The sequence below is a fragment of the Cebus imitator genome, unplaced genomic scaffold (genome assembly GCF_001604975.1).
Source record: "Cebus imitator isolate Cc_AM_T3 unplaced genomic scaffold, Cebus_imitator-1.0 Scaffold234, whole genome shotgun sequence".
Classification (NCBI taxonomy): domain Eukaryota; kingdom Metazoa; phylum Chordata; class Mammalia; order Primates; family Cebidae; genus Cebus; species Cebus imitator.
Window position 1 is genome coordinate 1,714,507 of NW_016107549.1, and position 25,858 is coordinate 1,740,364.

The 25,858-nt window shown below is 54.0% G+C and overlaps 5 protein-coding genes across 8 annotated transcripts in view; 2 read left to right on the top strand and 3 right to left on the bottom strand.

Moving 5' to 3' along the window:
- Positions 1 to 2,143, top strand: part of RTBDN (retbindin) — a 5,270-nt gene extending 3,127 nt beyond the window's left edge. For all 4 annotated transcript variants that reach the window (XM_017497791.2, XM_037727577.1, XM_037727576.1 and 1 more), the window contains exons 5-6: positions 1,069 to 1,165; positions 1,697 to 2,143. In XM_017497791.2, coding sequence (XP_017353280.1) covers positions 1,069 to 1,165; positions 1,697 to 1,924 — 325 coding nt within the window. In that variant the 3' untranslated portion in view covers positions 1,925 to 2,143. The remainder of the gene's footprint in view (positions 1 to 1,068; positions 1,166 to 1,696) is intronic.
- Positions 2,144 to 5,802: 3,659 nt separating this feature from the next.
- On the bottom strand, positions 5,803 to 11,903 carry RNASEH2A (ribonuclease H2 subunit A). Its single transcript, XM_017497790.2, has 8 exons — positions 11,654 to 11,903; positions 11,378 to 11,449; positions 11,137 to 11,263; positions 10,946 to 11,033; positions 7,941 to 8,078; positions 7,745 to 7,832; positions 6,233 to 6,356; positions 5,803 to 6,111 (listed from the first exon to the last, which is right to left on the bottom strand). The coding sequence occupies exons 1-8, from the start codon at positions 11,778 to 11,780 to the stop codon at positions 5,973 to 5,975; spliced, it is 903 nt and encodes a 300-aa protein (XP_017353279.1). The 5' UTR covers positions 11,781 to 11,903; the 3' UTR covers positions 5,803 to 5,972.
- Positions 11,904 to 11,934: 31 nt separating this feature from the next.
- LOC119466850 (thrombospondin type-1 domain-containing protein 8) lies at positions 11,935 to 16,726 on the bottom strand. The gene is made up of 3 exons (XM_037727578.1): positions 16,475 to 16,726; positions 13,027 to 13,232; positions 11,935 to 12,073 (listed from the first exon to the last, which is right to left on the bottom strand). Exons 1-2 carry the CDS (start codon positions 16,620 to 16,622, stop codon positions 13,033 to 13,035), a joined length of 348 nt encoding a protein of 115 aa, XP_037583506.1. The 5' UTR covers positions 16,623 to 16,726; the 3' UTR covers positions 11,935 to 12,073; positions 13,027 to 13,032.
- Positions 16,727 to 16,845: 119 nt separating this feature from the next.
- PRDX2 (peroxiredoxin 2) lies at positions 16,846 to 20,949 on the top strand. Its single transcript, XM_017497792.2, has 6 exons — positions 16,846 to 16,954; positions 17,430 to 17,534; positions 17,625 to 17,778; positions 18,374 to 18,496; positions 18,676 to 18,806; positions 20,603 to 20,949. Exons 2-6 carry the CDS (start codon positions 17,432 to 17,434, stop codon positions 20,686 to 20,688), a joined length of 597 nt encoding a protein of 198 aa, XP_017353281.1. The 5' UTR covers positions 16,846 to 16,954; positions 17,430 to 17,431; the 3' UTR covers positions 20,689 to 20,949.
- A 2,703-nt stretch (positions 20,950 to 23,652) lies between these two features.
- JUNB (JunB proto-oncogene, AP-1 transcription factor subunit) lies at positions 23,653 to 25,502 on the bottom strand. The gene has a single exon (XM_017497794.2). It carries the CDS (start codon positions 25,196 to 25,198, stop codon positions 24,155 to 24,157), a length of 1,044 nt encoding a protein of 347 aa, XP_017353283.1. The 5' UTR covers positions 25,199 to 25,502; the 3' UTR covers positions 23,653 to 24,154.
- Between the last annotated feature and the right edge of the window lie 356 nt (positions 25,503 to 25,858).

Genomic DNA, 25,858 nt, shown 5'->3' on the forward strand with positions numbered 1-25,858 from the left:
CCAGGATGGTCTCGATCTCTTGACCTCGTGATCCACCCGCCTCGGCCTCCCAAAGTGCTGGGATTACAGGCTTGAGCCACTGCGCCCGGCCCAGGCCCTAAGATTTCTTAAGGGGTGAGTCCTCTTGATTGAAAAAAGAACGTGAGGGGGCAGGAAAAAAAAAAAAGAAAGAAAAAAGAGAACATGAAAGGGTAGGTGCTTGTAATCTCAGTTGTTGGAGAGGTCAAGGCACAAGGATTGGTTGAGGCCTGGAGTTCAAGACCAGCTTGGGCAACATGGCAAGACCCAGTATCAACAAAAAATTTTAAAATTAATCAGACATGGGCTAGATGCAGTGGCTCACGCCTGTAATGCCAACACTTTGGGAGGCCAAGGCGGACAGATCACCTGAGATCAGGGGTTCAAGATCAGCCTGGCCAACATGATGAAAACTTGTCTCTACTAAAAATACAAAAATGAGCCGGGTGTGGCGTAGGCACCTGTAATCCCAGCTATGCAGGAGGCTGAGGCAGGAGACTTGTTTGAACCTGGAAGGTAGAGGTTGCAGTGAGCAGAGATCTGTCCACTGCCCTCCACCCTGGGCGACAGAGTGAGACTCTGTCTCAAAAAAAAAAAAAAAAAAAAAATTATGCGAACATCATGGCGTGCACCTGTAGTCCCAGGTACTTGAGACACTGAGGTAGAAGGATTGTTGGAACCTGGGAGGGCAAAGCTGCCAGAAGCCATGATCATGCCACTGCACTCCAGCTTGAGTCACAGAGTGAGACCCTGTCTCAAAAATAAATAAATAAATGGAAAATGAAACAGTGAGGGAATATGAGGGGTTGGCCTGGAACAAATGGTCTGAGGTCTGCAGGGATGAGGCCAGTTGTGACATAACCCAGAGTATAGAAAGATCTGGTAGAATATGGGGCGGGGTGAAATCTGGAGAGATGGGGTTAGTAGGGAAGTGGTTCTAAGAGGCTGGGCCTGGATCCGAGGGAGGAGCATAAACTGAACTCAGTCCTGAAGAGCCGGAATCCCGCTGAAACGTAGCTACAAAGCCATCTCTCCACATGCTCTCTCCAGGTTTGCCAACTGCGAAGATGATATCACCTGCGGCCCAACTTGGCTCCCACTCTCAGAAAAAAGGGGTTGTGAGCCCAGCTGCCTTACCTATGGACAGGTGAGCGTGGGGCAGAGGGTGAAGGGAAGAGACTGACAGCCTCCTCACCAAATTCTTTCTTATCGTGTCTAGACCCCAGAGATCGGATTGGCACTCCCCGGGTCCCGGCTTACACCCTTACCTAGGCCAGCCTCCGTATTGGGTTGTGCCTGTTGACTCCAAAAGCTCTCAGAATCCAGATTTGCCCTTCCCAAGAAACCGTCCCTGCTCTGGGCCCATCCACTGTTCATCCTGGAGGACCCAGGAGCCCAGTCACCCTCTATAAAACCCCAGCCTAGATACAGACCTCTCCGCACGCCCCCACTGCCCTCAACCCTGATTCAGCCCCCTAGGGCCCAGTAAGAACCTTCACCACCCCCCAGGGACCTGCTCCCACTCGGGTCCCACACACAGACTCCCAGGCCACACGCTTCCGCGCTGATCCTAATCCCAAAGGAATTGACAGGCCACGCCCCTGGGAGGAAGACCTGCCCCCCCCCCCAAGTCTCTGGACTCCGCCCACAAGGGCCCTAACGCCATCCTTTTCCCTAGACCTTCGCAGATGGGACGGACCTTTGTCGCTCGGCGCTGGGCCACGCCCTACCAGTGGCTGCTCCTGGCGCCCGTCACTGCTTCAACATCTCCATCTCCGCGCTACCACATCCCAGACCAGGACGGCGGGCCCGGGAAGCTCCCTCCCGGCGCTCCCGCCGCCCTCGCAACTCCATCCTGGACGCTGCGGGCAGCGGGAGTGGCAGTGGAAGCGGCAGCGGTCCCTAGTGGACGCGTGGCCCTGAGTGGGCGGCGCGTCCCTTCCCCCAGCCCCGCCCCTCAGACACCCAGAACCCACCCCTCTCCCTCTGGGCGTTCTGATAGTTTCCAGATTTGTGTCCCTCCCTGGAACTCCAGAGACTCACCTCTCTCCAGTTTATCCCAGAAATGACCCAACTCTCTCTCACTTTTCCCTCTCCCTCTTGAATAAAGTCTCCAGCTAGAGCATGTGATGTGGCTGCTTCTTGGGGAAATAAGTGGGAAGGAGAATTGTCAGAAAGTAACAGGTGTCTCAGGTTTAATTCTCAGATCCTAGAATTAGTAACTGATTCATCCTAGAGTGTAAATGATGGATAGCTTGTGCCCTAGAGCAGTCAACATAACTCAGAACACCCAGGTGTTGGAAATGGAGAGGGGGTCAGAAAAGGGGCTGACAAGGGCAGGAGAAGTTCCTTCCCACTGTGTGCCACCAAGGCTGCCAAGAAGCTGCCTAACTTGTATAGCCCTCAAGACAAACTTCAAGGCCAGGTGCGGCGGCTCATGCCTGTAATCCCAGCAATTTGAGAGGCCTAGGTGGGTGGATCGCTTGAGCCCAGGAGTTCAAGACTGGGCTCGGCAATACAGTGAGAACCTGTCTCGAAAAAAAGAGAGAGAGAAGGAAGGAAGGGAGGGAGGGGGAAGGGGAAGGGGGAAGGAGGAAGGGGGGAAGGTGGAGGGGGAAGGGAGGAGGGGGGAGGAGATGGGGGAAGGGAAGGAAAAATTAGCCCAGTATAGTGGTGGGTGCCTGTACTCCTAGCTGCTCAGGAGGCTGAGGCAGGAGGATCACTTGAGCTCAGAAGTTCAGGGCTGCAGTGAGCCACAATCACACCACTATATTCCAGCCTGGTGACACAGTGAGACCCTGTCTCAAAAAAAAAAATAATAAGACACGCAGACACTGAATACCAAGCTGGGCATAGTGGTATGTGCTGTACTCTCAACTACTTGGGAGGCTGAGGTAAAAGGATCACTCGAATCCAGAAATTTGAGGCTGCAGTAAGCTATGATCCTGCACTCCAGCCTGGGCAAAGGCCAGACCCCAACTTTTTTTTTTTTTTTTTGAGACTGAGTTTCACTCTTGTCGCCCAGGCTGGAGTCCAATGGCAGGACCTCAGCCTCACTAGTAGCTGAGATTATAGGCACCTGCCACCACATCTGGCTAATTTTTTGTATTTTTAAATAGAGACGGGGTTTCACCATGTTGGTCAGGCTGGTCTCAAACTCCTGACTTCAGGTGATCCACCGCCTCAGCCTCCCTAAGTGCTAAGATTACATGGGTGAGCCACTGCACCTGGCTTTTTTTTTCCCCCAGACACAGTCTGGCTTTGTCTCCTAGGCTGAAGTGCAGTGGTGCAATCTTGGCTCACTGCAAACTCTGCCTCCTGGGTGATTTTTGTGCCTCAGCCTCCAGGGTAGCTGGGATTGCAGGTGCAGACCACCACACCTGGCTAATTTTTGTATTTTTAGTAGAGCTTGTCCAAGACCTCCTAACATATTATACATATACAGACTACAGAGTTTGATGGGAATGACCAGGAGTGGCGGTGCGTGCCTGTAATCCCAGCTACTTGGGAGGCTGAGGCAGAAGAATCGCTTGAACCCAGGAGGCAGAGGTTGCAGTGAGTCAAGATCGTGCCATTGTACTCCAGCATGGATGGGCAACAGAGTGAGACATTTTCATAGTTCTGGGCTTCGACTCAGTTCAGCTGGGCAGTTCTTCCTGAAGCTCTGTCATGCACTTGGAGATAGTGGCTGGGGCTGAAATCATGCAGTCTTCCTTGCTGATATATCAAGGCATTGGCTGTTGCCTTGAACTTCTGCTCGGGCTGTTGGGCAGAATATCTGCACACAGCCTCTCTGTGGCTTGGGCTTCCTCTCAACATGGCAGTTAAGTTCTAAGGGAAATGTCCCAAGAGAGAAAGCCAGGTGGAAGCTGTTTCACTTTTGATGACTTAACCCTGGAACTCACAGTGTCACATCTTTCACTTTCTATTCACTACAGTGAGTCACTGAAGCCAGTTCATATTCAAAAAGAGGCATCACAGACTCCACCTCCAATGGGAGGGATGTCAAATAAAATGCTTAGAAAGTGTGGCACATAATTATCAAAGAATGTAGACACCATCTATTATGATTGCTTCTTATGGCTGTTAGGTACTGTTATTGATGTTATAGACTGTGTAATTGTGACAAGGCGGAGCAAACATTCAAGGAAGAAAAATAAAGCAAGTCTTTGAAGGATCTCCAGTCAGATAATAAAGCCATGGAGGGCATTCCAAGTCAAAGGCCTAGAGATTACATGTCCTGGGAACTCCGAGCTTCTCAGGAGGCCTAGGATACAGTATGGGAAATGGGGTCTGGTCCTGGAAGACACTGGATGCCAGGCAAAGGCACTGGAACCTAAGGATAGAGTGTGATGTACCAGGCATGGTGGCTCACACCTGTAATTCTAGTACTTTGGAAGGCTGAGGCAGGTACATTGAGATCAGGAGTTTGAGACCCAGCCTGGGCAACAAGGTGAAACCCCATCTCTACTAAAAATAAAAAATAGCCAGGCATGGTGGTGCACACTTGCAGTCCCAGCTACTTGGGAGGCTGAGGTGGGAGGATTGCTTCAGCCTAGGAGGTGGAGGCACTGCTGCCCTCCAGCTGGGGCAACGGGGACCATGTCTCAGAAAAAAAAAGAGAGTGTGTGTGATACAAGGTTTGGCAGTCTGTTACTTGGGTGGCTGAGGTGAATGTATTGCTTGAGGCCAGGAGTTCGGAAACAGCATGGGCACCATAGCCAGACCTCATCTCCAAAATAAAGTTGCATGGAGTGAAGAAGTGCTATGTTATGGGTTGAATGGGTCTCCCCACATTCATATGTTCAAGTCGTAACTCCTAGTACCTCAAAATGTGACTGTATTTGGAGACGGCATGTTGAAAGAGATAATTACGGTAACATGAGGTCATATTTGTGAGCTCTAATCCAATGATTATAAGAAATTAGGACACATGGCTGGGCACCGAGGCTCATGCCTGTAATCCCAACACTTTGGGAGGCTGCAGTGGGAGGATCTTTTGGACCCTGGAGTTTCAGAGCAAACTGTGCAACACAGCAAAACCCCCATCTTTTAAAACAAATTTCTTTTTGAGATGGAGTCTCTTGCTCTGTCGCCCAGGCTGGAGTGAAATAACACAATGTCAGCTCATTGTAACTTCTGCCTCTCAGGTTCAAGCGATTCTCCTGCGTAAGCTTCCTGAGTAGCTGGGATTACAGGCGACCACCATGACACCCAGCTAATTTTTGTTTGTAGAACAGACGGGGGTGTCACCACGTTGGCCAGGTGTGTCTCACCATGTTGGCCAGGCTGTTCTCAAACTCCTGACCTCAGGTGATCTGCCTGCCTCGGCCTCTCAAAGTGTTGGGATTACAGACATGAGCCACTGCGCCTGGACAAAATTTTTTTTAAAAAATTAGCCAGATGCCGGGCGCGGTGGCTCAAGCCTGTAAACCCAGCACTTTGGGAGGCCGAGGCGGGTGGATCACGAGGCCAGGAGATCGAGACCATCCTGGTCAACATGGTGAAACCCCGTCCCTACTAAAAATACAAAAAATTAGCTGGGCATGGTGATGCGTGCCTGTAATCCCAGCTACTCAGGAGGCTGAGGCAGGAGAATTGCCTGAACCCAGGAGACGGAGGTTGCGGTGAGCCGAGATCGCGCCATTGCACTCCAGCCTGGGTAACATGAGTGAAACTCCGTCTCAAAAAATAAATAAATAAATAAAATAAAATAAAATTAAATTAAATTAATGAATAAAATTAAAAATTAAAAAAAAAAAAAAAATCAAACCAAATCAAATCAATCAACCAACACTCATTCTAATTAGGTTCCAAAACGCAGCAGCTGGACCCAGCTGCAGAGCACACTGCCACCTCGCTCTGCCCCAAAAGTACATCTCCTATGTGTGGTTTTCCTTTAACAACTTTAATGTCTGGGTCAGGGAGACAGGTAGAGCAAGGAGAGGCAGCTGCTAGAGGCTGGTTGCTGACTCCAGGCCACGCTCCAGGAAATACCGGTGGGAAGCACGGGGACAGGTTCCGGACCCTTCATTAAGGAAGTAGGATGTGATCTTCCCAAGTCCCTCCTGATCCTCTGGTGCCGAGTCCTCCCTGTGGGAGAGAGGTGATGACAGTGACCACATCTAGGGAGAGCAGCGCTCCCAGGCAGGGCTGAACCCTAGCCTCCCTCCTTCCTTCCCTATAACACCCCCCAGACACCCATGATACCCACCATATAACATCTTTTGCCTCTTTCTCCAGGATGGTCTGGGCCGTGCGCCAGCTGAACCGGACAAACTGGGGGAAGCCGAACACAGGCTCCACGTGCTCCTTCAACCACACTTTTGTCTTGGGATCTGGGGTAGGGTGGGCAACGGTGACAGTCCAAGTTGCACCATAACATCCAAGCTCCTTGCCACTCTTTTTTTTTCTGAGGCAGAGTCTCACTCTGTCACCCAGGCTGCTCACCGCAACCTCCACTTCACGGGTTCAAGCGATTCTCCTACCTTAGCCTTCTGAGTAGCTGGGATTACAGGTGTGTGCCACCACGTCCAGCTAATTTTGTAATTTTAGTACAGACAGAGTTTTACCATGTTGGTGAGGCTGGTCTTGAACTCCTGACCTTAAGTGATCCACCTGCCTTGGCCTCCCTAAGTGCTGGGATTGCAGGCACTGCGCCTGGCCAAAATAATAATAATAATAATTATTATTATTATTTTTAAGACAGGGTTTCACCATGTTGGTCAGGCTGGTCTTGAACTCCTGACCTCAGGTGATCCACCCGCCTTGGCCTCCAAAGTGTTTGGATTACAGGCGTGAGCCACCACACCCAGCCAGCCAAAAATTTTTTTTTGACACATGGTCTAACCTTGTCACCCAGGCTGGAGTGCAGTGGCATAATCATAGCTCACTGCAGTCTCGAACTCCTGGGCTCAAGCAACCCACTCACCTTAGCTTTCTGAGTAGCTGGGAGTTCAGGTGGGCACCACTATAACTGGCTAATTTTTTTAAAAAATTTTATAGAGATGGGGGTCTCGCGATGTTGCCCAGCCTCGTCTTGTACTCATGGACTCAAGCGGTTATCCTACCTCAGCTTCCCCAAGTGCTGGGATTACTGGTATGAGCCACCACACCTGTTCTTCCTCCCCTTAACAAAGGGACAGATGCCTACCTGGGGTCTCAGTCAGTCATTGGAGCTCCAGAGAGACAGCAAAGTGGGAATCGGGGAAGAGAGCAGGAATCCAATAGCCTGGAATCCAGCTCCATCACTCACTGGCTGTGTGGCTGTGAACAAATGGCAGCACCGTCTAGAACTTGGCCTCTTCCACCGTGCAGTGGGGTGACCAGAACAATTTAGAAAACCTGCAGCCAGGCACAGCAGTTCACACCTGTAATCCTAGCTATCTGGGAGTCCAAGACAGGAGGATCACTTAAGCCCAGGAATTCAAGACCAGCCTGGGCAACATAGGGAGACCTCATCTCTTTTTTATTAAAAACAAAAAAAACAAAAAAAAACATTGGTGGTTCACATCTGTAATCCCAGCACACTCTGGGAGACCAAGGTGGGAGGACTGCCTGACTCCAGAAGTTCAAGACCAGCCTGGACAATGGGACAAGACCCCACCTCTATAAAAACAAAGAATAAACAAAATAAAATTATAAATGAAAGGAAAAAAAGAAAACCTCGGAAGCGTGCTCAGCCCTGGCCATGTCAACATTAGTACCAGGGTCACTGCCTGCTCACCATTGGGGTAGCCTGAGCCATAATCAGTATCCAGGTCCTGCAGTTTTTCCACGAACTGCCAGTTCTTCACGGCCTGGTCCCGGGCCACCTGTGGGCAGGACGGGTACCTGGAATCTCCCTCCTTCCCCGTGGTGGCCATGCCTGATCCCTATACAGGGGGATGGTGGAAGCTGGCAGTGGGTAGTATGGTACTGACCTTGGCACAGATGCTGGCAGCACTGACCACAGGGTAGAGGGCATCTGCTTTGGCCTTGACTGTCACCTCAATCCCGGGAAAACTTTGCTGCAGCCGCTTCTGGTATGTCTCTGGCATGCCTACGGTGTCCACAAATACCTGCCATGGCAACAGAAACATATTAATTGAACACGACATCTGAAAACAAACAACTGTACCAATGCTCTAGCCTCAAAGCCCTGGCACGTTCTTCCTGCCACCCAGAATCCTCTTCTCACAGCTCGCCCCCAGGCTGGACCTATCAAGGATTTCAACTAAATATCTCCTCCCAGGCCAGGCAAAGTGGTTCACGCCTGTGGTCCCATCACTTTGGGAGGCTGAGGCAGGAGGATCACTTCAGCCTGGAAGTTTGAGACCAGACTGGGTAACACAGTGAGACACCATCTTTACAGAAACATAAAATAAAACAAAGAAAAAAAATCCCAGAACTTTGGGAGGCTGAGGCAGGAGGATCATCCGAGGTCAGGAGTTCGAGACCAACCTGACCAACATGAAGAAACCCTGTCTCTACTAAAAATACAAAATTAGCTGGGCGTGGTGGCAAATGCCTGTAATCCCAGCTACTCAGGAGGCTGCGGCAGTGCCACTGCACTCCAGCCTGGGCAACAAAAGCAAAACTCCACCTCGACAAAAGATAAATAGGCTGGGAACAGTGGCTCACACTTGTAATCCCAGCACTTTGGGAGGCTGAGGTGGGTGGATCCGGAGTTCAGACGTTCAAGACCAGCCTGGCCAACACAGTGACTTGGATGCAATCATGGGGATTTGGAAAACAGTTGCTGGGTCAGCTTCTGGGTGAGGACTCATAGAGTAGTCGCTAGTGTGGGTGGGGTCATCCAGTTGTCAGAAATGCAAAAACCTGAAAAGGCACCTCAAAAGGCCAATCTATAGGGCCAGGCATCATGGCTCACGCCTATGATCTCAGCACTTTGGGAGGCCAAGGCAGGAGGATCACCTGAGGTCAGGAATTGAAGATCAGCCTGACCAACATGAAGAAACTCCACCTCTACTAAAAATACAAAATTAGCCAGGAGTGGTGGTGTATGCCTGTAATTCCAGCTATTCAGGAGGCTAAGGCAGGAAAATGGCTTGAACTCAGGAGGTGGAGGTGCAGTGAGCTGAGAGCACCATTGCACTCCAGCCTGGGAAATGACAGCAAAACGAAACTCCATCTTAAAAAAAGGAAAAAATAATCACCTCTTAAAGAGGCTTTCTCTGATCACATTGCATCTACTCTACACCTATTTAGCACCTACTGCATGCCAGATGCCATTCTAGGAACCAAGAAGGTGGTAACAAACACACTAGAAGAAAACCGGCAGGGTGTGTTGGCACATGCCCATAATCATAACACTTTAGGGGGCCAAAGCGGGAGGCTTGCTTGAGGGCAGGTGTTCAAGACCAACCTGGAACAACATATGGAGACCCTGTTTCTATGAAAAATAAAAAATTAGCTAGGCACAGCAGTGAATAAAGGCTTGAAGGACGTGAGGAAGTGAATCCGTGAAAAGATCTGGGGAAGAAGGCTCTAGGTGTGAGAACAGATAGTACAAAGTCCCTGAGTGGGGACCAGGTTCATCATGCTGACCCATGTATGGGGGCTTATGGCTGCAGCAGAGAAGTGAGGGTCCTGGAGCTGCTGGGGGAAACTGCTGTCTCCACAGCAGTACTGTTTTCAGAAACCATCTTAATTTTTTTTTTTTTTTTTTAACCAGCTGACCACCTTTCTGCTCAGGCTAAGCCCTGAACCCTCATGGGCAGGACCCTTGTCTGTCTACCCGTTACTGCATGGTCAGCTCTGCATTGGGGCCTAGTCCTCAGACCCCTCCTCAGCAAGGCCTCCTTTGCTCTAATTCCTTTATTTCTTCTTTTTGTAGAGAAGGGGTCTTCAAAAGACCTGCTATGTTGCCCAGGCTGGTCTGGAACTCCTGGCCTCAATGGATTTGCTCACCTCAGCTTCCCAAAGTGCTGGGATTACAGGTGTGAGCCACCACACTCAGCATACAATTCCTACCTTGAGGTTATTTTGTCTTGTTATTCTCTCAAAACCAGTCTGTTCTTTCCCTGAGAGCACTCAAGGCAATGCTGATTTATATTTTTCTCTGGTAATTTAATGTAATTCTCCCCCACTGTGAATTTTCCTGATTTAATTTCCACTGTGATAGGAAAATTAAATGTCGAGATGTGCATTTCAAAAAGACCACCTTCTGTTGCTGTATAGGGAACAGACTAGAGGGGATAGGAGGGTGGGGGATGAGAGACGAAGCTCAGCAGGTGTCCAGGGAATGGGGCTGTCCTGGGCTAGGACAGAGAGAGTAGGCAGGCAGACACGTGGAGACTGAGCCTTTAGGATGAGAGAGAGATTAAATGGAGATGGGAATAGGGACTACACTGTGGTCCTAGTGAGCCATACATTTAGGGTAAGAACAGAAGCATGAAATCAACAGTAGCAATGAATATGCCTGAGGCACTCCAGATGTATCTGTTGCCCGATCTGCCTATTCCAGGTTTTTGCCCCATTTTTATTTTTAAAATTTTCATTTCGTGCTCTGTTGACCAGGCTGGAATGCAATGGCTCAATCTTGGCTCAGTGCAACCTCCAATTCCCGAGTTCCAAGTGATTCTCCCACCTCAGCCTCCCCAGTAGGTGGGATTACAGGCACCCACCACCATCCTGAGCTAATTTTTTGTATTTTTGTAGATATGGAGTTTCGCCATGTTGGTCAGGCTGGTCTCGAACTCCTGACCTCAGGTGATCCACCCGCCTCAGCCTCCCAAAGTGCTGCGATTATAGGCATGAGCCCCTACACCTGGCCTCCATTTTTACTTTTTAGTTGGAGGTCTTCCTCTGTCACCCAGGATGGAGTGCTGTGGCATGATCATGGCTCACTGAAGTCCTGAACTCCTGTTTTGACCCCATTTGATCCTGAGGTGACCAAATGGAGACAACTCAACAGTTAGCTCACCTGAGTGACGTTCACGCCCTGGTCCAATGCGTACTGTATAAGCCCAGTGGCTGTATCATGGGACAGGGAGTTCAGATTGTATTTGACCCTGTGGTGGGGGACAGAGCCCAGTTAACCTCATTCTAGGAACAAAGCCCAGCCAGACCATGCTGGCTGCCCCTCTCCCACAGCCCCTCCCGGGGACCCCTCACCGCCCAAGCATGCTGGTAGAGATGAGGTTTGGAGACAGCACGTCCAGTGCCCAGCCCACAAAGTCCCTGTCCTCCTGCATTTTCGCAAAAAGCCTTTCCCGCTCGCTCTCCGATAGGGTCTTTGAGTCTGGGAAAGAAAAGAGGAATGGCTGTTTCTCCCAGTTCCTGCCCTCCCCTCCAGTTTTCACGTGCCCCTACACATACCCAGGAATCCCTTCCCAGACGCACACCCCGGGCTCACCTGCCACTTTCAGGGCCTCCAGATCTGCCAGGCGGGACAGGGGACAATAACAGATTGCGTAGACCATGGGGCCTGGGGAGGAAGGGTGTCAAATTTCTGGGAGCCGGGGTCCAATCGCGGAGCCCGTGAACGTTGCCATTCATCCCTGTTCTATCATCACCTCTTTGGGAGCTATCACCACTACCACGTCCCCTCCCCAGGTGCGGTACAGTCCCTACTCCCGTTTCCTGCATCCCGCGTACCACGCTCCTCCCCTCTCTGGCCCTAGGGGCGCACCCAGCACCGGGCCCCGGCCCGCCTCATCGACGCCCAGCACGCAAGGCTCCTTGCGGCACAGTGCAGGCACAGGCGAACTCAGGCGACAACGGCCCGTATTGTCCCTCTCCAGCTCGCTGAGATCCATGCCGCCTCGGCAGCCGCCACCAGCTGCAAGAACCAAGGCCGCAGGACCAGATCTCAGCGCGCGTTTTCCGCGAGCCTCGCGGCGGCGCCTGTTTCCGGCCAATCCGCGCGCAGAACACGCCCCTGAGACGCTCCTGCCGCCGTAGACGCTTACGCAGCCGACGCCGACGTCGCTGCTGCGCGCCCCCCTGGGAATTGTAGTCCTGAAGGGTTATAGCCGAGCGCTTTAAGTGTGGTGAATTCGTTGGACTGGGTCGCTTTGCAAGCTCTGCTTCACGGTCTCTGGGGCCCTGCCTGCATTAGCCAGTGGGAAGAGAGGGAAATAAAAGGGAAACTGAGGCGCAGCTTGGAAGACCCAGCCTAATGAGGAACTAGAGGGTCAAGTATCACTCCACTCCCAGGACACCGGTCCTCGCGTGACTGGGGATGATCACTGAATCCCCACCTGGATTCCGCGAGTGCGGTCCCTTTTTCTGCACACATTCTAAGTCCCCTGTACCAGGTAGCCCCGCTTCCACTGGGCTCAGGCCTTTGGATTTGGAGTCCCCAAACTCCCTCCCTTAGTTGCTCCCTCTGGCCCACCCGAACTCTCTTCAACATTTCTGCTTCGTATCCTCTCTCTTATTCAGGCCAAGCCTTCCCCACCCTCAATGGAGATCCCAGACCTCAGTCGACTCCTGCTCAGGGTCTCTGCCCACCATGGAAGCTCACTCCTTCCAACTTAGGATGAATGTCCCCTACCCCACCTCTCGGCCTGTCTCCGTCTTTTTTGTTTTTTGTTTTGTTTTGTTTTGTTTTTTTTGAGACGGGATCTCCCTCTGTTGCCCAGGCTGGAGTGCTGGGGCGCGATCTTGGCTCAGTGCAACCTCCACCTCCTGGGCTGAAGCTATCCTCCCACCTCAGTCTCCCAAACAGCTTGACTACAGGTGCACACCACACACCACCAGGCCCGACTATTTTTTGTAGAGACAGGGTCTCAATATGTTGCTCAGGCTGGCTTCAAACTCCTGGGCTCAAGCGATCCGGCCACCTCCGCCTCCCTAGCTATCCACGGGGCTCACAGCTCCTGACTCAGCTTCCCCCTAACCAAATCAGCCTCAAGTCACTCAAGTCCTGGAGCTTCAGTTCTCCCTTCCCCAAACTCGCCTCATACGCGCCCCGCATCGAAAGGCCTCCCTCCCCAACCACCTTGGGTCCCGCGGCTTAGGGTTTGACCCGGCCCTGCCGCCCGTGGGCCCCTCTCTCACCTGGGCTCAGAGCCTCCAGTCGCAGTCGAAGGGTTTGCAGGATGGACAATCCCGTTGCCGGCAGGGCCGTATCTGGATCAGGTTCTCCGGGTTCATGAAAACCGGGCCGGACGTTGTGCCTAGCACCTCGCGGCTGCGCTCCTGCTCGCCCTGGTCGCAGAGACACCGCCAATTTCCCCACGGGCCAAGGATCGAGTCCTCGACTTCTAGAGATAGAAGGTAAAGCTAAAGACCCATGTAGAGGGGGCCTACTCCCAATCCCCTCTCCCAGAGTGGGAGAATGATAAAAGATACTAACAAATAAAAGAAGCGCATATCCAGTAGATTCTGCCTGTATGCCAGGCACCCTGACACAGATTATCTGATGTAATTTTTTTTTTTTTTTTTTGAGACAGGGTCTTGCTCTGTCGCCCAGGCTGGAACACAGAGGTCCAGTCATAGCCCACTGCAGCCTCAACCTCCTGGGCTTAAGCTATCCTCCTACCTCAGCCTCCCAAGTAGCTGGGACTACATGCCACCACACCAGGCTAATTTTTTGTATTTTTTGCAGAGATGGGGTTTCACTGTGTTGCCCAGGCTGGTCTGGAACCCCTGGGCTCAAGTGATCCTCCCACCTCAGCCTCCCAAATTGCTGGGATTACAGGTGTGAGCCAGCTACCATGCCCACACTTAATCTTTCTATGAGTTTCAGGTGGGGAAACCAAGACCCAGAGACAGGAAACCAACCTTCCAAGCTCATACCTGGGGTAAGTGGTCCAGAAGAACTACAGCCTGACGCTTCCAAGCTGTGCCAGCCTGGCCAGTTGTGAGTGTGCTAAAACATCCTTGGGCCGGGCGCGGTGGCTCAAGCCTGTAATCCCAGCACTTTGGGAGGCTGAGGCGGGTGGATCACGAGGTCAAGAGATCAAGACCATCCCGGTCAACATGGTGAAACCCCGCCTCTACTAAAACTACAAAAAATTAGCTGGGCATGGTGGNTGCATGCCTGTAATCCCAGCTACTCAGGAGGCTGAGGCAGGAGAATTGCCTGAACCCAGGAGGCGGAGGTTGCGGTGAGCCGAGATCGCGCCATTGCACTCCAGCCTGAGTAACAAGAGCGAAACTCCGTCTCAAAAAAAAACCATCCTTGGGACAGCCGGGCGCGGTAGCTCATGCCTGTAATCCCAGCACTTCCAGACGCCAAGGCGGGTGGATCATGAGGTCAGGAGTTCAAGAGCAGTCTCGCCAACACAGTGAAATGCTGTCTCTACTAAATACACAAAAAATTAGCTGGGTGTAGTCATGGGCGCCTGTAATCCCAGCTACTTGGGAGACTGAGGCAGGAGAATCGTGTGAACCCAGGAGGCAGAGGTTGCATTTGCAGTGAGCCGATATCTCACCATTGCACTCCAGCCCAGGCAACAGCACGAGACTTCGTCTCAAAAACAAAAACAAACAAACAAACAAAAAACACACAAAAAAAATCCTTGATCCTTGCTTCTGAAGCTGACTTCTGTCTTCAGGGGTGTGACCAAGGCCCCACCTAGCAGGTATTATGCCACCTGACCAGCAGGACTGTCAAGTGATAAATGGCATAACTGACATAATGAGGGTAATTAAAGCTCCTGCCCCTGTGTTAGCATATACAAACCAATTTATTATGATCAGGTTTTGTTTTGTTTTGTTTTTTTCGACAGGATCCTGCTCTGTTACCCAGGTTGGAATGCAGGGGCATATTCATGGCTCACTGCAGCCTCAAATTCCTTGGCGAAATGGTCCTCCTGTATCAGCCTCTTGAGTTGCTGGGACTACAGGTGCATGCCACCATGCTAGGCTAACTTTTTTCTTTTTTTTTTTTTTAAGAGACAGGGTCTCTCCATGTTGCCCAGGCTCGTCTTGAACTCCTGGGCTCAAACAGTCCTCCCACCTTGGCCTCCCAAAGTGCTGGGACTACCAGCCTGGGCCATCAAGTCAGGCTAATTTTTTAAATATATTTTTTGTAGGAGAGGGGGTGGAACACACACACACACACACACACACACACACACACACATACACACATATATTTTGTAGAGATGGAGTCTTGCTATGTGGGCCAGGCTGGTCTGGTCTCCAAGACCAAGGGATCCTGTCACCTCAGCCTGCAACGTGCTAGGTTTACAAGCGTGAGCTACTGGGTCGGCCACTATGATCACTTTAAAGGGCTCTTTACTGAATCTGCCCCTTTTTCCTATGAGACAGATCTTATCCCAACTCCAATCTTATCCCATCTCACCGCTCAGAAAGGTCTGACACCTCCTACCCTGCCACACCCATGTCTCTGCCACACCTCACTGACCTCTTTCCATTTTTCCTTCAAGCCTTTTCTTTTTCTCTTTTTATTTTTATTTATTTATTTAGTTAGTTTTTGAGACGGAGTTTCGCTCTTGTTAGCCAGGCTGGAGTGCAATGGCGCGATCTCGGCTCACCGCAACCTCCGTCTCCTGGGTTCAGGCAATTCTCCTGCTTCAACCTCCTGAGTAGCTGGGATTACAGGCATGCACCACCATGCCCAGCTAATTTTTTGTATTTTTAGTAGAGACGGGGTTTCACCATGTTGACCAGGATGGTCTCGAGCTCTTGACCTCGTGATCCACCCGCCTGGGCCTCCCAAAGTGCTGGGATTACAAGCGTTAGCCACCGCGCCCGGCCGTATTTTTATTTTTTATTTATTTTTTTGAGACGATGTTTTGCTCTTATTGCCCAGGTTAGAGTGCGCATGATCTTGGCTGACTGCAACCTCCGCCTCCCGGGTTCAAGCAATTCTCCTGCCTCAGCCTCTGGAGTAGCTGGGATTACAGGCATGAGTCACCACGCCTGGCTAATTTTTTATTTTTAGTAGAGATGGGGCTTCTACTAAAAAAAACAACATGCCCGTTGGTCAGGCTGGTCTCGAACTCCCGACCTCAGGTGATCCTCCCGCCTTGGCCTCCCAAAGTGCTGGGATTACTGACATGAGCCACCGTGCCCGGCCCTCCTTCAGGCCTTTTCACCTTGGCACTTGCTATTTCCTCTTCCTTGGACACTCTTTCCCCAAATCTTTCCATTTGGGGCTTTTGCTTGTCGTTCTCGCTGCACTGGTCACCTGTCTTCTGAAACCGGGCCCTCTCTGACTTCCCAAGCTTGCCCGCCCCATTCTTTTTCTGTCTCTGCCCTCCCTGGCACCTATCCCAGGGTTTCTGGATGTGTGGCTTCAGTATCCTGCCCACACCCCCTCTTCCCCTGTGAGCTGCTTTAAAACTGTATCTATTTCAATGTATCCAAGAGTAAACCCAGCCTCAGAAAAAAGTAACCAGCCCAAAGGGACGCCTCCAGTGCGAAGCTGGTTAGAGATTTGCAGTCCGCGGAGGAAGGCTTCTTTGCAGCCAGCTGGAGAAGTAGGGCAACGAGGAGCCTTTGGGCATCGACATCCCCGCCGCCTTGCAGTTACCCTTTAGATGCTGCAGCCTCAGCTGCTCCCAGGTGTCACCTTCGCCCAGCTGGCCGAAGTACTGATAGTCCTGGTAGACCTGCGCAGGAGTCTCCAGCAGCAGGAGTAGCAGAGGCGGCAGCACTAGCGCCGCGGGGGTCCGGGCCATGCCGGATTCCAACGGCCCCCAGCGCGCTCCCAGGCTGAGTGGAGCGCGGAGTCGGCGACTGCCGCCTTACCCCCGCGGGCTGGTGCAGTGGTTCCGGCCGAAGGCAACGCGTCTCCCCCCGCTGCCCGCAGGCGCATGGACCGGGCCACACACTCCCCCGCACCTATGGGATCAGTGGGCCCGACCGCTCCGCTCGTTCGCTCCCTCCCCCGCGCCCTGCACGTCTTGGTTCGGGCCGGGCATAAAAGGCTTCGCAGCCCAGGGCTCACTTGGCGCTGAGAACGCAGGTCCACACGTGTGATCATTCGTGCGGCTAGCCTTTGCCCACGCAGGTATGGACACCCAGAGTGCACCTGGCGGGGGGACCCCCTTCAAGCCGCTTTGGCCTGATCCTGACCTCAGTGCTGGGCGCCTTTGTTTTCCTTCCGCCGTAGTGGCCTCCTTTGTCCATGCGGGGGAAACCGAGGCCACGGCCTTGCAGCGCAGGCCGGATCGCCCGGCTCCCCACCCCCTGCTCGTGGGGGCCTCACTGTCTCCTTCTGGACTGGGGGCTTGGGACACCAAGCTCCAGCCGGCTCGCTATTGGGGTGCCGGTGCAGTGGCTGGGTCACTCGTGCTCTGATCAACAGTGCGGGTCTCCGGCAGCCTCCGGACCGCGTAGATCCTGTACTCGGGAGGGTGAGGGTTAGTGCTGTCGCCTCCGCCGTGCTGACTCAGTCACGGGGCCTAGCACGCAGCGCGACCTTGGGGAGGGAGGGCAAAGGGTCTTCCCGGGCGCACTGACAGGGCAGGGGTCTCAGCTTTCAGTCATGGCCTCCGGTAACGCGCGCATCGGAAAGCCTGCCCCTGACTTCAAGGCCACAGCCGTGGTGGATGGCGCCTTCAAAGAGGTGAAGCTATCGGACTACAAAGGTGAGCGCGACCCAGAGGGCGCCCAGGTAGGGACGGGGCTGTGCAATGAGAGAGGCTGGGCTCTAACTCCTCTTTGTCCCTCCTCCCCAGGGAAGTACGTGGTCCTGTTTTTCTACCCTCTGGACTTCACTTTTGTGTGCCCCACGGAGATCATCGCGTTCAGCAACCGTGCCGAGGACTTCCGCAAGCTGGGCTGTGAAGTGCTGGGCGTCTCGGTGGACTCTCAGTTCACCCACCTGGCTTGGTATGAGCAGGGGCCAAAGAGAGAGGCTGCAGCTAAGCTCACACCCTCGGGTCAGAGCCGCGTGGCTTCGTGGCCATTGCTCAACCTCTGGAACTTGCATTTCCCCATCTTGAAAATAATGGAAATATTGCCGCCCAAGTCTTTAAGGATGATGAGAGTAGTTAGCACTGGCAACTAGTTGCCTGGCATACAGAGTTGCAGATGCTTTATCTACTTAGTTCCCAGTAGGGAGGCTGTGCTGCCCTATTTCATGAAGAAGGAAACTCCACTTCACCTAAGGGACGGGCTGTTCCCCAGGACAAAGTTAGAGGAGGAGGGGAACTCAACACGGGCTGGGCTCTCCGCTGGCTGATGCTGCAAGTTACAAGCACATGTGAAGCCACTTAGCTGGAGCTTTGCCTCTTAAGCTTAGTTTTCCCAGCTGTGGGCATACAGTCCTCACACACAACCCAGGATGGGGTGGGTGGGGCTCCCAGTGGCCTACTCTAAAGCCCCTTATCTCTGGCCTCCAGTGCTTATCACATTGGACCCACAGGGTGAGGACGCTACTGTGCCAGGCATCCTGAGGCCCCAACTCTGTCTCTCCTCCTCCCAGGATCAACACCCCCAGAAAGGAGGGAGGCTTGGGCCCCCTGAACATCCCCCTGCTTGCTGATGTGACCAGACGCTTGTCTGAGGATTATGGCGTGCTGAAAACAGATGAGGGCATTGCCTACAGGTACTGTCAGATCCTCAGCCTGGCACAGGGAGCCCCCATACCCATGATGCTGGGACCACTCCTGTGCAATGTATTCTCTGCCCCCAGCCCTGTGGTTGGCAGCGGGTGGTTGGTAGTCCCTTCCTTGTCTCTGGCAGTGGGAGCTCCCAGCTCCTCACTGGGAACCCTGATGTCTTCAGGGGTCTCTTTGTCATCGATGGCAAGGGTGTCCTTCGCCAGATCACTGTTAATGATTTGCCTGTGGGACGCTCCGTGGATGAGGCTCTTCGATTGGTCCAGGCCTTCCAGTACACGGACGAGCATGGGGAAGGTGAGTGGACACACACATTCATACATGTGTGCACACATGACATACTGGGTACATACTCAGCACCTCTGTCACTCATGCAAACATTCACTGCCTGTCCTCTTACCTGTACAGATGGGTATTAGCACCCCACAGAAGATTCAGCTCAGGGCTTTGCCTGCAGGACGTTTCTACTGTGGTAGGAGAGATACCCCTGACATTCAACCAAGGTTAACAAAATGGTCAGGCATATTGGCATGGTGGCTCATGCCTGTGATCCCAGCACTGTAGGAGGCTCTGGTGGGTGAATCACCTGAGGTCAGGAGTTTGAGACCAGCCTGATCAACATGGTGAAACTAAAAATACAAAAAATTAGCTGGGCGTGGTGATGGGCACCTGTAATCCCAGCTATTCAGGAGGCTAAGGCAGGAGTATTGCTTGAACCCGGGAGATGGAGATTGCAGTGAGCCAAGATTGCACTATTGCACTCCAGCATGGGCAACAAGAAGCAAAACTCCAACCCCCCCCCCAAAAAAAAAAAAAAAAAAAGAAAAAAGGAAAAAGGACAGGTGGGTGACAAAAAGAAACTTAAGAATTAGAGCAGGAAAAACACCAACTAGAAAATACTAAACTTGGCCAGGCACAGTGGCTAATGCCTGTAATCCCAGCACTTTGGAAGGCCAAGGTGGGTGGATCACCTGAGGTCAGGAGTTCGAGGTCAGCCTGACCAATATAGTGAAACCCCATCTCCACTAAAAATACAAAAAAATCGGCCGGGCCGGGCGCGGTGGCTCAAGCCTGTAATCCCAGCACTTTGGGAGGCCGAGGCGGGTGGATCACGAGGTCAAGAGATCGAGACCATCCTGGTCAACATGGTGAAACCCCGTCTCTACTAAAAATACAAAAAATCAGCTGGGCATGGTGGCGCGTGCCTGTAATCCCAGCTACTCAGGAGGCTGAGGCAGGAGAATTGCCTGAACCCAGGAGACGGAGGTTGCGGTGAGCCGAGATCGCGCCATTGCACTCCAGCCTGGGTAACAAGAGTGAAACTCCGTCTCAAAAAAAAAAAAAAAAAAAGAAATTCAAAAAAATTAGCAGGTCATGGTGGTGGGCACCTGTAGTCCCAGCTACTGGGGAATCAGAGGTTGCAGTGCTTCCAGCCTGCACTGCACTCCAGCCTGGGTGACAGAGCAGGACTCCATCTCAAAAAAAGAAAAGAAAGCCCAGGCGCAGTGGCTCACACCTGTAATCCCAGCACTTTGGGAGACCGAGGCAGGCGGATCACCTGAGGTCAGAAGTTTGAGACCAGCCTGGCTGATATGGTGAAACCCCATCTCCAAATAAAATAAAATAAAATACTGGGGCCAGTGGCTCCTGCCTGTAATCCCAGAACTTTGGTAGGCTGAGGCGGGTAGATCATGAGATCAGGAGATCGAGACCATCCTGGACCACATGGTGAAACTCTGTCTCTACTAAAAATACAAAAATTAGCCAGGCATGGTGGTGCACACATGTAATCCCAGCTACTTGGGAGCCTGGGGCATGAGAATTGCTGGAACCCAGGAGGCAGAGGTTGCAGTGAACCAAGACGATGCCACTGCACTCCAGCCTGGGAAACAGAGCAAGACTCTGTCTCAAAAAAAAAAAAAAAGAAAAAAAAATACTGAACTGGGCTTGGAGGGCTTCTCTTAATATGCATGTTCCTGGCCCTGGACTACTTGCTTCCCTCCAGCATTTGCTTCTGCAACGCAGGCTCTTGCTTTGCTTCACCTTCAACCTTGGGCTGTAGCCTTCATGTGCATCCTTGTGTCTTTCCACAGTTTGTCCCGCTGGCTGGAAGCCTGGCAGTGACACGATTAAGCCCAACGTGGATGACAGCAAGGAATATTTCTCCAAACACAATTAGGCTGGCCAACGGATAGTAAGCTCGCGCCCCTACCTAGGTGCCTGTGCTGGGTGCCCACCTGTGCCCCCACCTGGGTGCCCTGTGCTGACCCAGGAAAGGCCAGACTTGCCCCTCCAAACTCCACAGTCTGGAGCCCTGGAGGGCTAGGCCCACGCCCTCCCATGCCTCCACCTGGGAGCTGAATAGTGACGCCCTCCCCCGAGCCCACCCAGCCGCACACAGGCCTAAAGGTGACCAATAAAGTATTAGGGACAGGTGTGAGTCTGTGTTGGTGTGCTCTGACCTTTTTTCCTCCCCTCAATCCCCATCCCTTCTCCAGGCTCCGGCTTGGGAAACTGACCCTGTAGTTGCGCATCATTGCCACGCGGTGGCGGTATTATCACATACTCTGCCTGCTCTCTCCTCCCTTGCGCGCAAGGCGGTTTCCGAGGGTTAGGGAATGCTGTTTGTCCTTTGCAAATCCCAGGATGCCCTACATCCAGAAATCTGGCCTTGCAAGGCAGCGCCCACATCTTGTCAACAGTCAGCTTGGATTCAAATGCCGATTAAGAGCTGTGATCGCCTCTGGATCTCTTCAGCAGTAAAATGGGACTGCAAACCCAGATCACCATAGGCGTGGTACAAGTTAAAGGAGATGTTATGTGAAGCTCAGGGCCCAGGCCCCTGTGTGGGGCCCAGTTCCTAGTTCCTAAGACGGCTTCCTCGAGCTGGAAGGAACCCAGCCTGGCCTAGTCTTATGGGGAAGAGGGTGGGTACCTAGTCTTAAGAGCGGAACCAAGATTGAGAGTCTGAGCTATGTGCAGAGTGCAGAGTCGCTGCTGTGAGCTCTGCCCCACCGCACCCTGGAAAGGTTGACTCTCTGCCCCTGGGGTGGGAGAGGTGGCAGGTAGGCTACGAGACAGGTATTAGTAGCAAGGCAGGGATCCCAGAGGTGCAGTTTAATACTTTATCCGTTCAGGCAAGTAGTTCTGCTACTCTATGCCCTAATTTCCTTCTACAGAATAGGACTAATATGCTCATTTAATCCACAGATCCACTATTAATGCTGGTACCTCGCCTAATACCCTCTCAGGTTCACTAATTTCCCTCGGGATTGACACTCCTCCCCAAGGCCCCTGCTCAGTCTCCCTTGACATCTGCCCTTTTCACTCTATTCCAGACACTCTGGGTTCCTGATGTTCTTTCACAGGCTGACCTGGCTACAGGAATTTTGCCAAGTAAGAGCTGCTCCCAGCTGGGTGCGGTGGCTCATGCCTGTAATCCCAACACTTAGGGAGGCCGAGGCAGGCGGACCACTGGCCAATGTGGTGAAACCCTGTCTCTACTAAAAATAAAAAAAATCAAGGGTGGGCATGGTGGCTCATGCCTGCAATCCCAGCACTTTGGGAGACTGAGGTGGCTGGATCACAAGGTCAAGAGATTGAAACCATCTTGGCCAACATGGTGAAATCCCATCTCTACTAAAAATACAAAAATTAACTGGGTACAGTGGCTCATGCCTGGAATCCAAGTGCTTTGGAAGGCCAAGGCGGGGGGATTGCTTGGCCCAGGAGTTTGAGACCAGCCTGGGCAACATAGCAGACCCCATATCTACAAAAATAAACAAAATTAGCCAGGCCTAATGGTGTGTGCCAGTAGTTCTAGCTAGTTGGGAGGTTGAAGTGGGAGTATCATTTGAGCACAGAAGGTCTAGGCTGCAGTTAGCTATGATTGCACCACCGCACTGCAGCCTGGGCAACAGGGCAAGACCCGTCTCTAAAATACAAAAAAGAAAAGTGGCCTCATTAAAGGTCCATGTTCCCACTCCATTCTGCAAAGCAACTTGCCTCACCGCTCCACCACTGCCACCTTGACCTGTTTTTTTTTTTTTTTTTTTTTTTCCTAGCACTTACCACCACCTCCAAAGAACCATGTTTCCTTGTTTATTTATTGTCTTGTCTGGAGTGGTCCAGGCTGTGTCTCCAGGGTGTAGTTGTTCTAGGCATTGTATAAATGAATTGATGAAGTGTCTGTTCCACGAACCCTACTGCCTGTCTGGTTCTCTACCTGTTTTTCTCCACTGCTCTGGGGGCTTCCAGCTCCGAAGCCGGCCAGACTCCCTCCAGCCATGCCAGCAGCACCCGCACCCCCATCCCCACCCCTAAGTGTCCCAGCTGCGCGGGAGGGAGCCCAGCGCGAGGGCGGCGGCGGCGCCCAGCGGCCCGAGCAGCCGCCCCGGCAGGACGAGACCTGGCAGTCGCCCCGCTCCTGGCCTGGCACCCGGGAGGGGAAACTGGCAGGCGGGCGCCGCCCTTCCTGGCGGGGGTGGGGGTAGAGGGGGACGGCGTCGGCAAAGCAGCCGAGGCAGCAACAATCCTCCGCCCCGGTCAGGTCAGACGGAGGGGGCGTGGGCGCGGCAGGGCCCAGGCGCCAGTGTCTTGAGAGTGGCACAGGGGTGGCTCCCGGAGCCCAGGAGCACTGCCCGCCCACCGCGGCCGCTCTGGACCCAGGCCTGGGGCTTTCCGTGCCCGGGCAGCCGCCTGCCCGGGAAAATCCCGGCCCCCTTCCCGGCGCCGCGGCCCTGCCCGGCAGAGCGGGGGAGGGGATTCCCGGAATCTGCCCAGAGACCGCGGTCGCGTCACTGGGCAGAATCGGTCCTTGTATGGGCAGCGCTTCCGCCGCGTCAGCGGGGAAAGCCCCGGCGCGCGCGGCTGGGCGGGGCCGCGCCTGCGCACTCCGCGTCTCGCGCAGAGCTCCCTGCCTTCAGCTACTGGGCTATTGGATCGCGTCCCGCGCCCCAACCATCCAACCCTGGAGATCAGGGGGCGCGTGTAGGGTGGGACTCCTGGGCGGGCCACAAGATGCCTGCGCAGAGCCGAAGAAGGGGACACATACAGGACCGAGCCACTTACGGCACTGGGCTGGGGCAAACCATGGCTTTTTTTTTTCCCTCCGCCCTCCCAGCTTGGAAAAAAAGACAACAGAAATTAATAACCAAATTTTTTTTTTTTACTTAAATAGATTCAATAAAAAGAACAAACACACACACGAACACAAACACGTCTTAAAATAAACTCTTTAGAGACTAAGTGCGTGTTTCTTTTTCCACAGTACGGTGCAGAGAGGGGAGGGCAGGGGGCGGGGGTCCCCTTCCCAATGTCCCCGTGGGCTTGAGTACCGGGCGGCGGGGCCAGCTCCGCCGCGATCGCCCCCTTCTCCCCTCCCTGTTAAATACACAAATATATTATATTCAATATGAATCGAGTCTGTTTCCAGCAGAAAAAAACATACAAAAAAAAGTGGAACGGGGGGACTTGTAAACGTCGAGGTGGAAGGACTGGGCACAGGGCGGGAGGGCCGGAGTCCAGTGTGGTTAGCGGCGCCCCCAGGTCCCAGGGTAGGTGCCCACCGCCTGTCCCCTGGACCCCAGTGGGAGGCGTGCGCCCAGCCGTCCAGCGAGGGGGTGTCCGTAAGGGGGCAGGGACGCTCAGAAGGCGTGTCCCTTGACCCCAAGCAGCAGCTGACAGCCGTTGCTGACGTGGGTCATGACCTTTTGTTTGAGCTGGGCCACCTGCTCCCGGAGGAGGCCGGCGGTACTCGACAGCCCCGCGTTCTCGGCCTTGAGCGTCTTCACCTTGTCCTCCAGGCGCGCGATCCGCTCCAGCTTCCGCTTCCGGCACTTGGTGGCCGCCAGCCGGTTCCGCAGCCGCTTGCGCTCCACTTTGATGCGCTCTTGGTCTTCCATGTTGATGGGGGACACAGGCGGCGTGGCGTCCCGGCTGCGCGCCTCCGGCACGGTCTGCGGTTCCTCCTTGAAAGTGGAGGCGCCGCGGCCCAAGCCCAGCTGTGCCGGGTGGCCACCGGCAAAGGGCGGCGCGTGTGGGAGGTAGCTGATGGTGGCCGTCGGGTACGAGCTCCCAGTCCCGACGGCAGCCCCGGCACCCCCCGAGGACGCAGAGGCTGGGGAGTAGCTGCTGAGGTTGGTGTAAACGGGAGGTGGCTCCGGGCCGGCGTAGACGCCCCCGGGCCCAGCCGGGGGCCCCCCGCTAGCGCCCAGGGACACGTTGGGGGGTGTCACGTGGTTCATCTTGTGCAGGTCGTCCAGGGCTTTGACAAAGCCGTCGGCGAAGCCCTCCTGCTCCTCGGTGACGCCTCCCCCTGCGCCCCCCGCACCCCCACCGCTGCCACCCCCGCGGGGGTAAAAGTACTGTCCTGGGGGTGTAGGCGTCGTCGTGATCACGCCGTTGCTGTTGGGGACGATCAGGCGTTCCAGCTCCGAAGAGGCGAGCTTGAGAGATGCGCCGGTGTCCGAGCCCTGACCAGAAAAGTAGCTGCCGCCACCGCCGCCCTCTGGGCCGGACCCCCGAGCCCCAGGCGCTTTGAGACTCCGGTAGGGGTCGGCCAGGTTGAGCGCCAGGCCCGGTTTCAGGAGTTTGTAGTCGTGTATAGAGAGGCCACTGGGGGCCCGGCCGTATCCCGCAGGAGTGTACGAGTCGTCGTGGTAGAAGGGCTGTTCCATTTTAGTGCACATCCGGGCGGCCCAGGCGGTCGGGGGAGGGTCCCTGCGGGGCCGCCCCGGGCCTCGCTGCAGCGAGCGCCGCGCTCTCCGCTGCGGTGGCCGGACTGGGTACCTGGTCGCGCGTTCTCGGGGGCTGGCGCGGGCGAGTAGCAGCCAGCCGGAAGCTGTACGCAAAAGCTGTCAGGCTTCCCGAGCCCCCCTCGCCCTCTTCGGAGCGCTAGCTTTCCTGGAGTCGCTTCCCCCAGCTCCCAGCTCCCAGCTCCCTGCTGGCTCCGAAGCTGGCCCGGCCGCTCTCAAGGTCCCAGCCGCTCAGCCTGAGCCACACGCCTTTATACAGAAGGTAGTCAGCCACGGAAGTGCGCTCTGATTGGCCGTCGCCAGAGCCGGGCCCCCGCGCCCCCCTCCTCGAGCGTGGGGAAGGGGAGGAGGCGGCTCGCGTCACTGTCAGGAAGCGCGTGTCCTTGTAAACAGCGGCCACGGGCCGGGTGGCTCGGCGGGGCTGCAGGGGGAGGGGCTCAAAGGACCCCGGGGTACGCGTGGAAGGAGGTGCTGAGGGGCCGGTACACATGAGTGAGGGGTTTCGGGGAGGAGGATGATTTCCCTCGAGTCCACTAGGACAAATACCAGGACCTGGTACGAAGCAAATGGGGTGGAGATCCCAGGGTGTGCGAA

Bases quoted from the DNA above. Each gene is read 5' to 3' on its own strand.
- RNASEH2A (XM_017497790.2), bottom strand. From the start codon at position 11,780: ATGGATCTCAGCGAGCTGGAGAGGGACAATACGGGCCGTTGTCGCCTG. The intron at 11,264-11,377 runs GTGAGCCCGGGG...TTTCTTTCCCAG, and splicing joins GGAGGCCCTGAAAGTGGCAG to ACTCAAAGACCCTATCGGAG. The intron at 7,833-7,940 runs GTCAGTACCATA...TCCTGCCCACAG, and splicing joins CTGCCAGCATCTGTGCCAAG to GTGGCCCGGGACCAGGCCGT.
- LOC119466850 (XM_037727578.1), bottom strand. From the start codon at position 16,622: ATGGCCCGGACCCCCGCGGCGCTAGTGCTGCCGCCTCTGCTACTCCTG. The intron at 13,233-16,474 runs GTAACTGCAAGG...TTCTATCTCTAG, and splicing joins GAGGCTGCAGCATCTAAAGG to AAGTCGAGGACTCGATCCTT.
- PRDX2 (XM_017497792.2), top strand. From the start codon at position 17,432: ATGGCCTCCGGTAACGCGCGCATCGGAAAGCCTGCCCCTGACTTCAAG. The intron at 17,535-17,624 runs GTGAGCGCGACC...CCTCCTCCCCAG, and splicing joins GAAGCTATCGGACTACAAAG to GGAAGTACGTGGTCCTGTTT. The intron at 18,497-18,675 runs GTACTGTCAGAT...TGATGTCTTCAG, and splicing joins GATGAGGGCATTGCCTACAG to GGGTCTCTTTGTCATCGATG.
- JUNB (XM_017497794.2), bottom strand. From the start codon at position 25,198: ATGTGCACTAAAATGGAACAGCCCTTCTACCACGACGACTCGTACACT.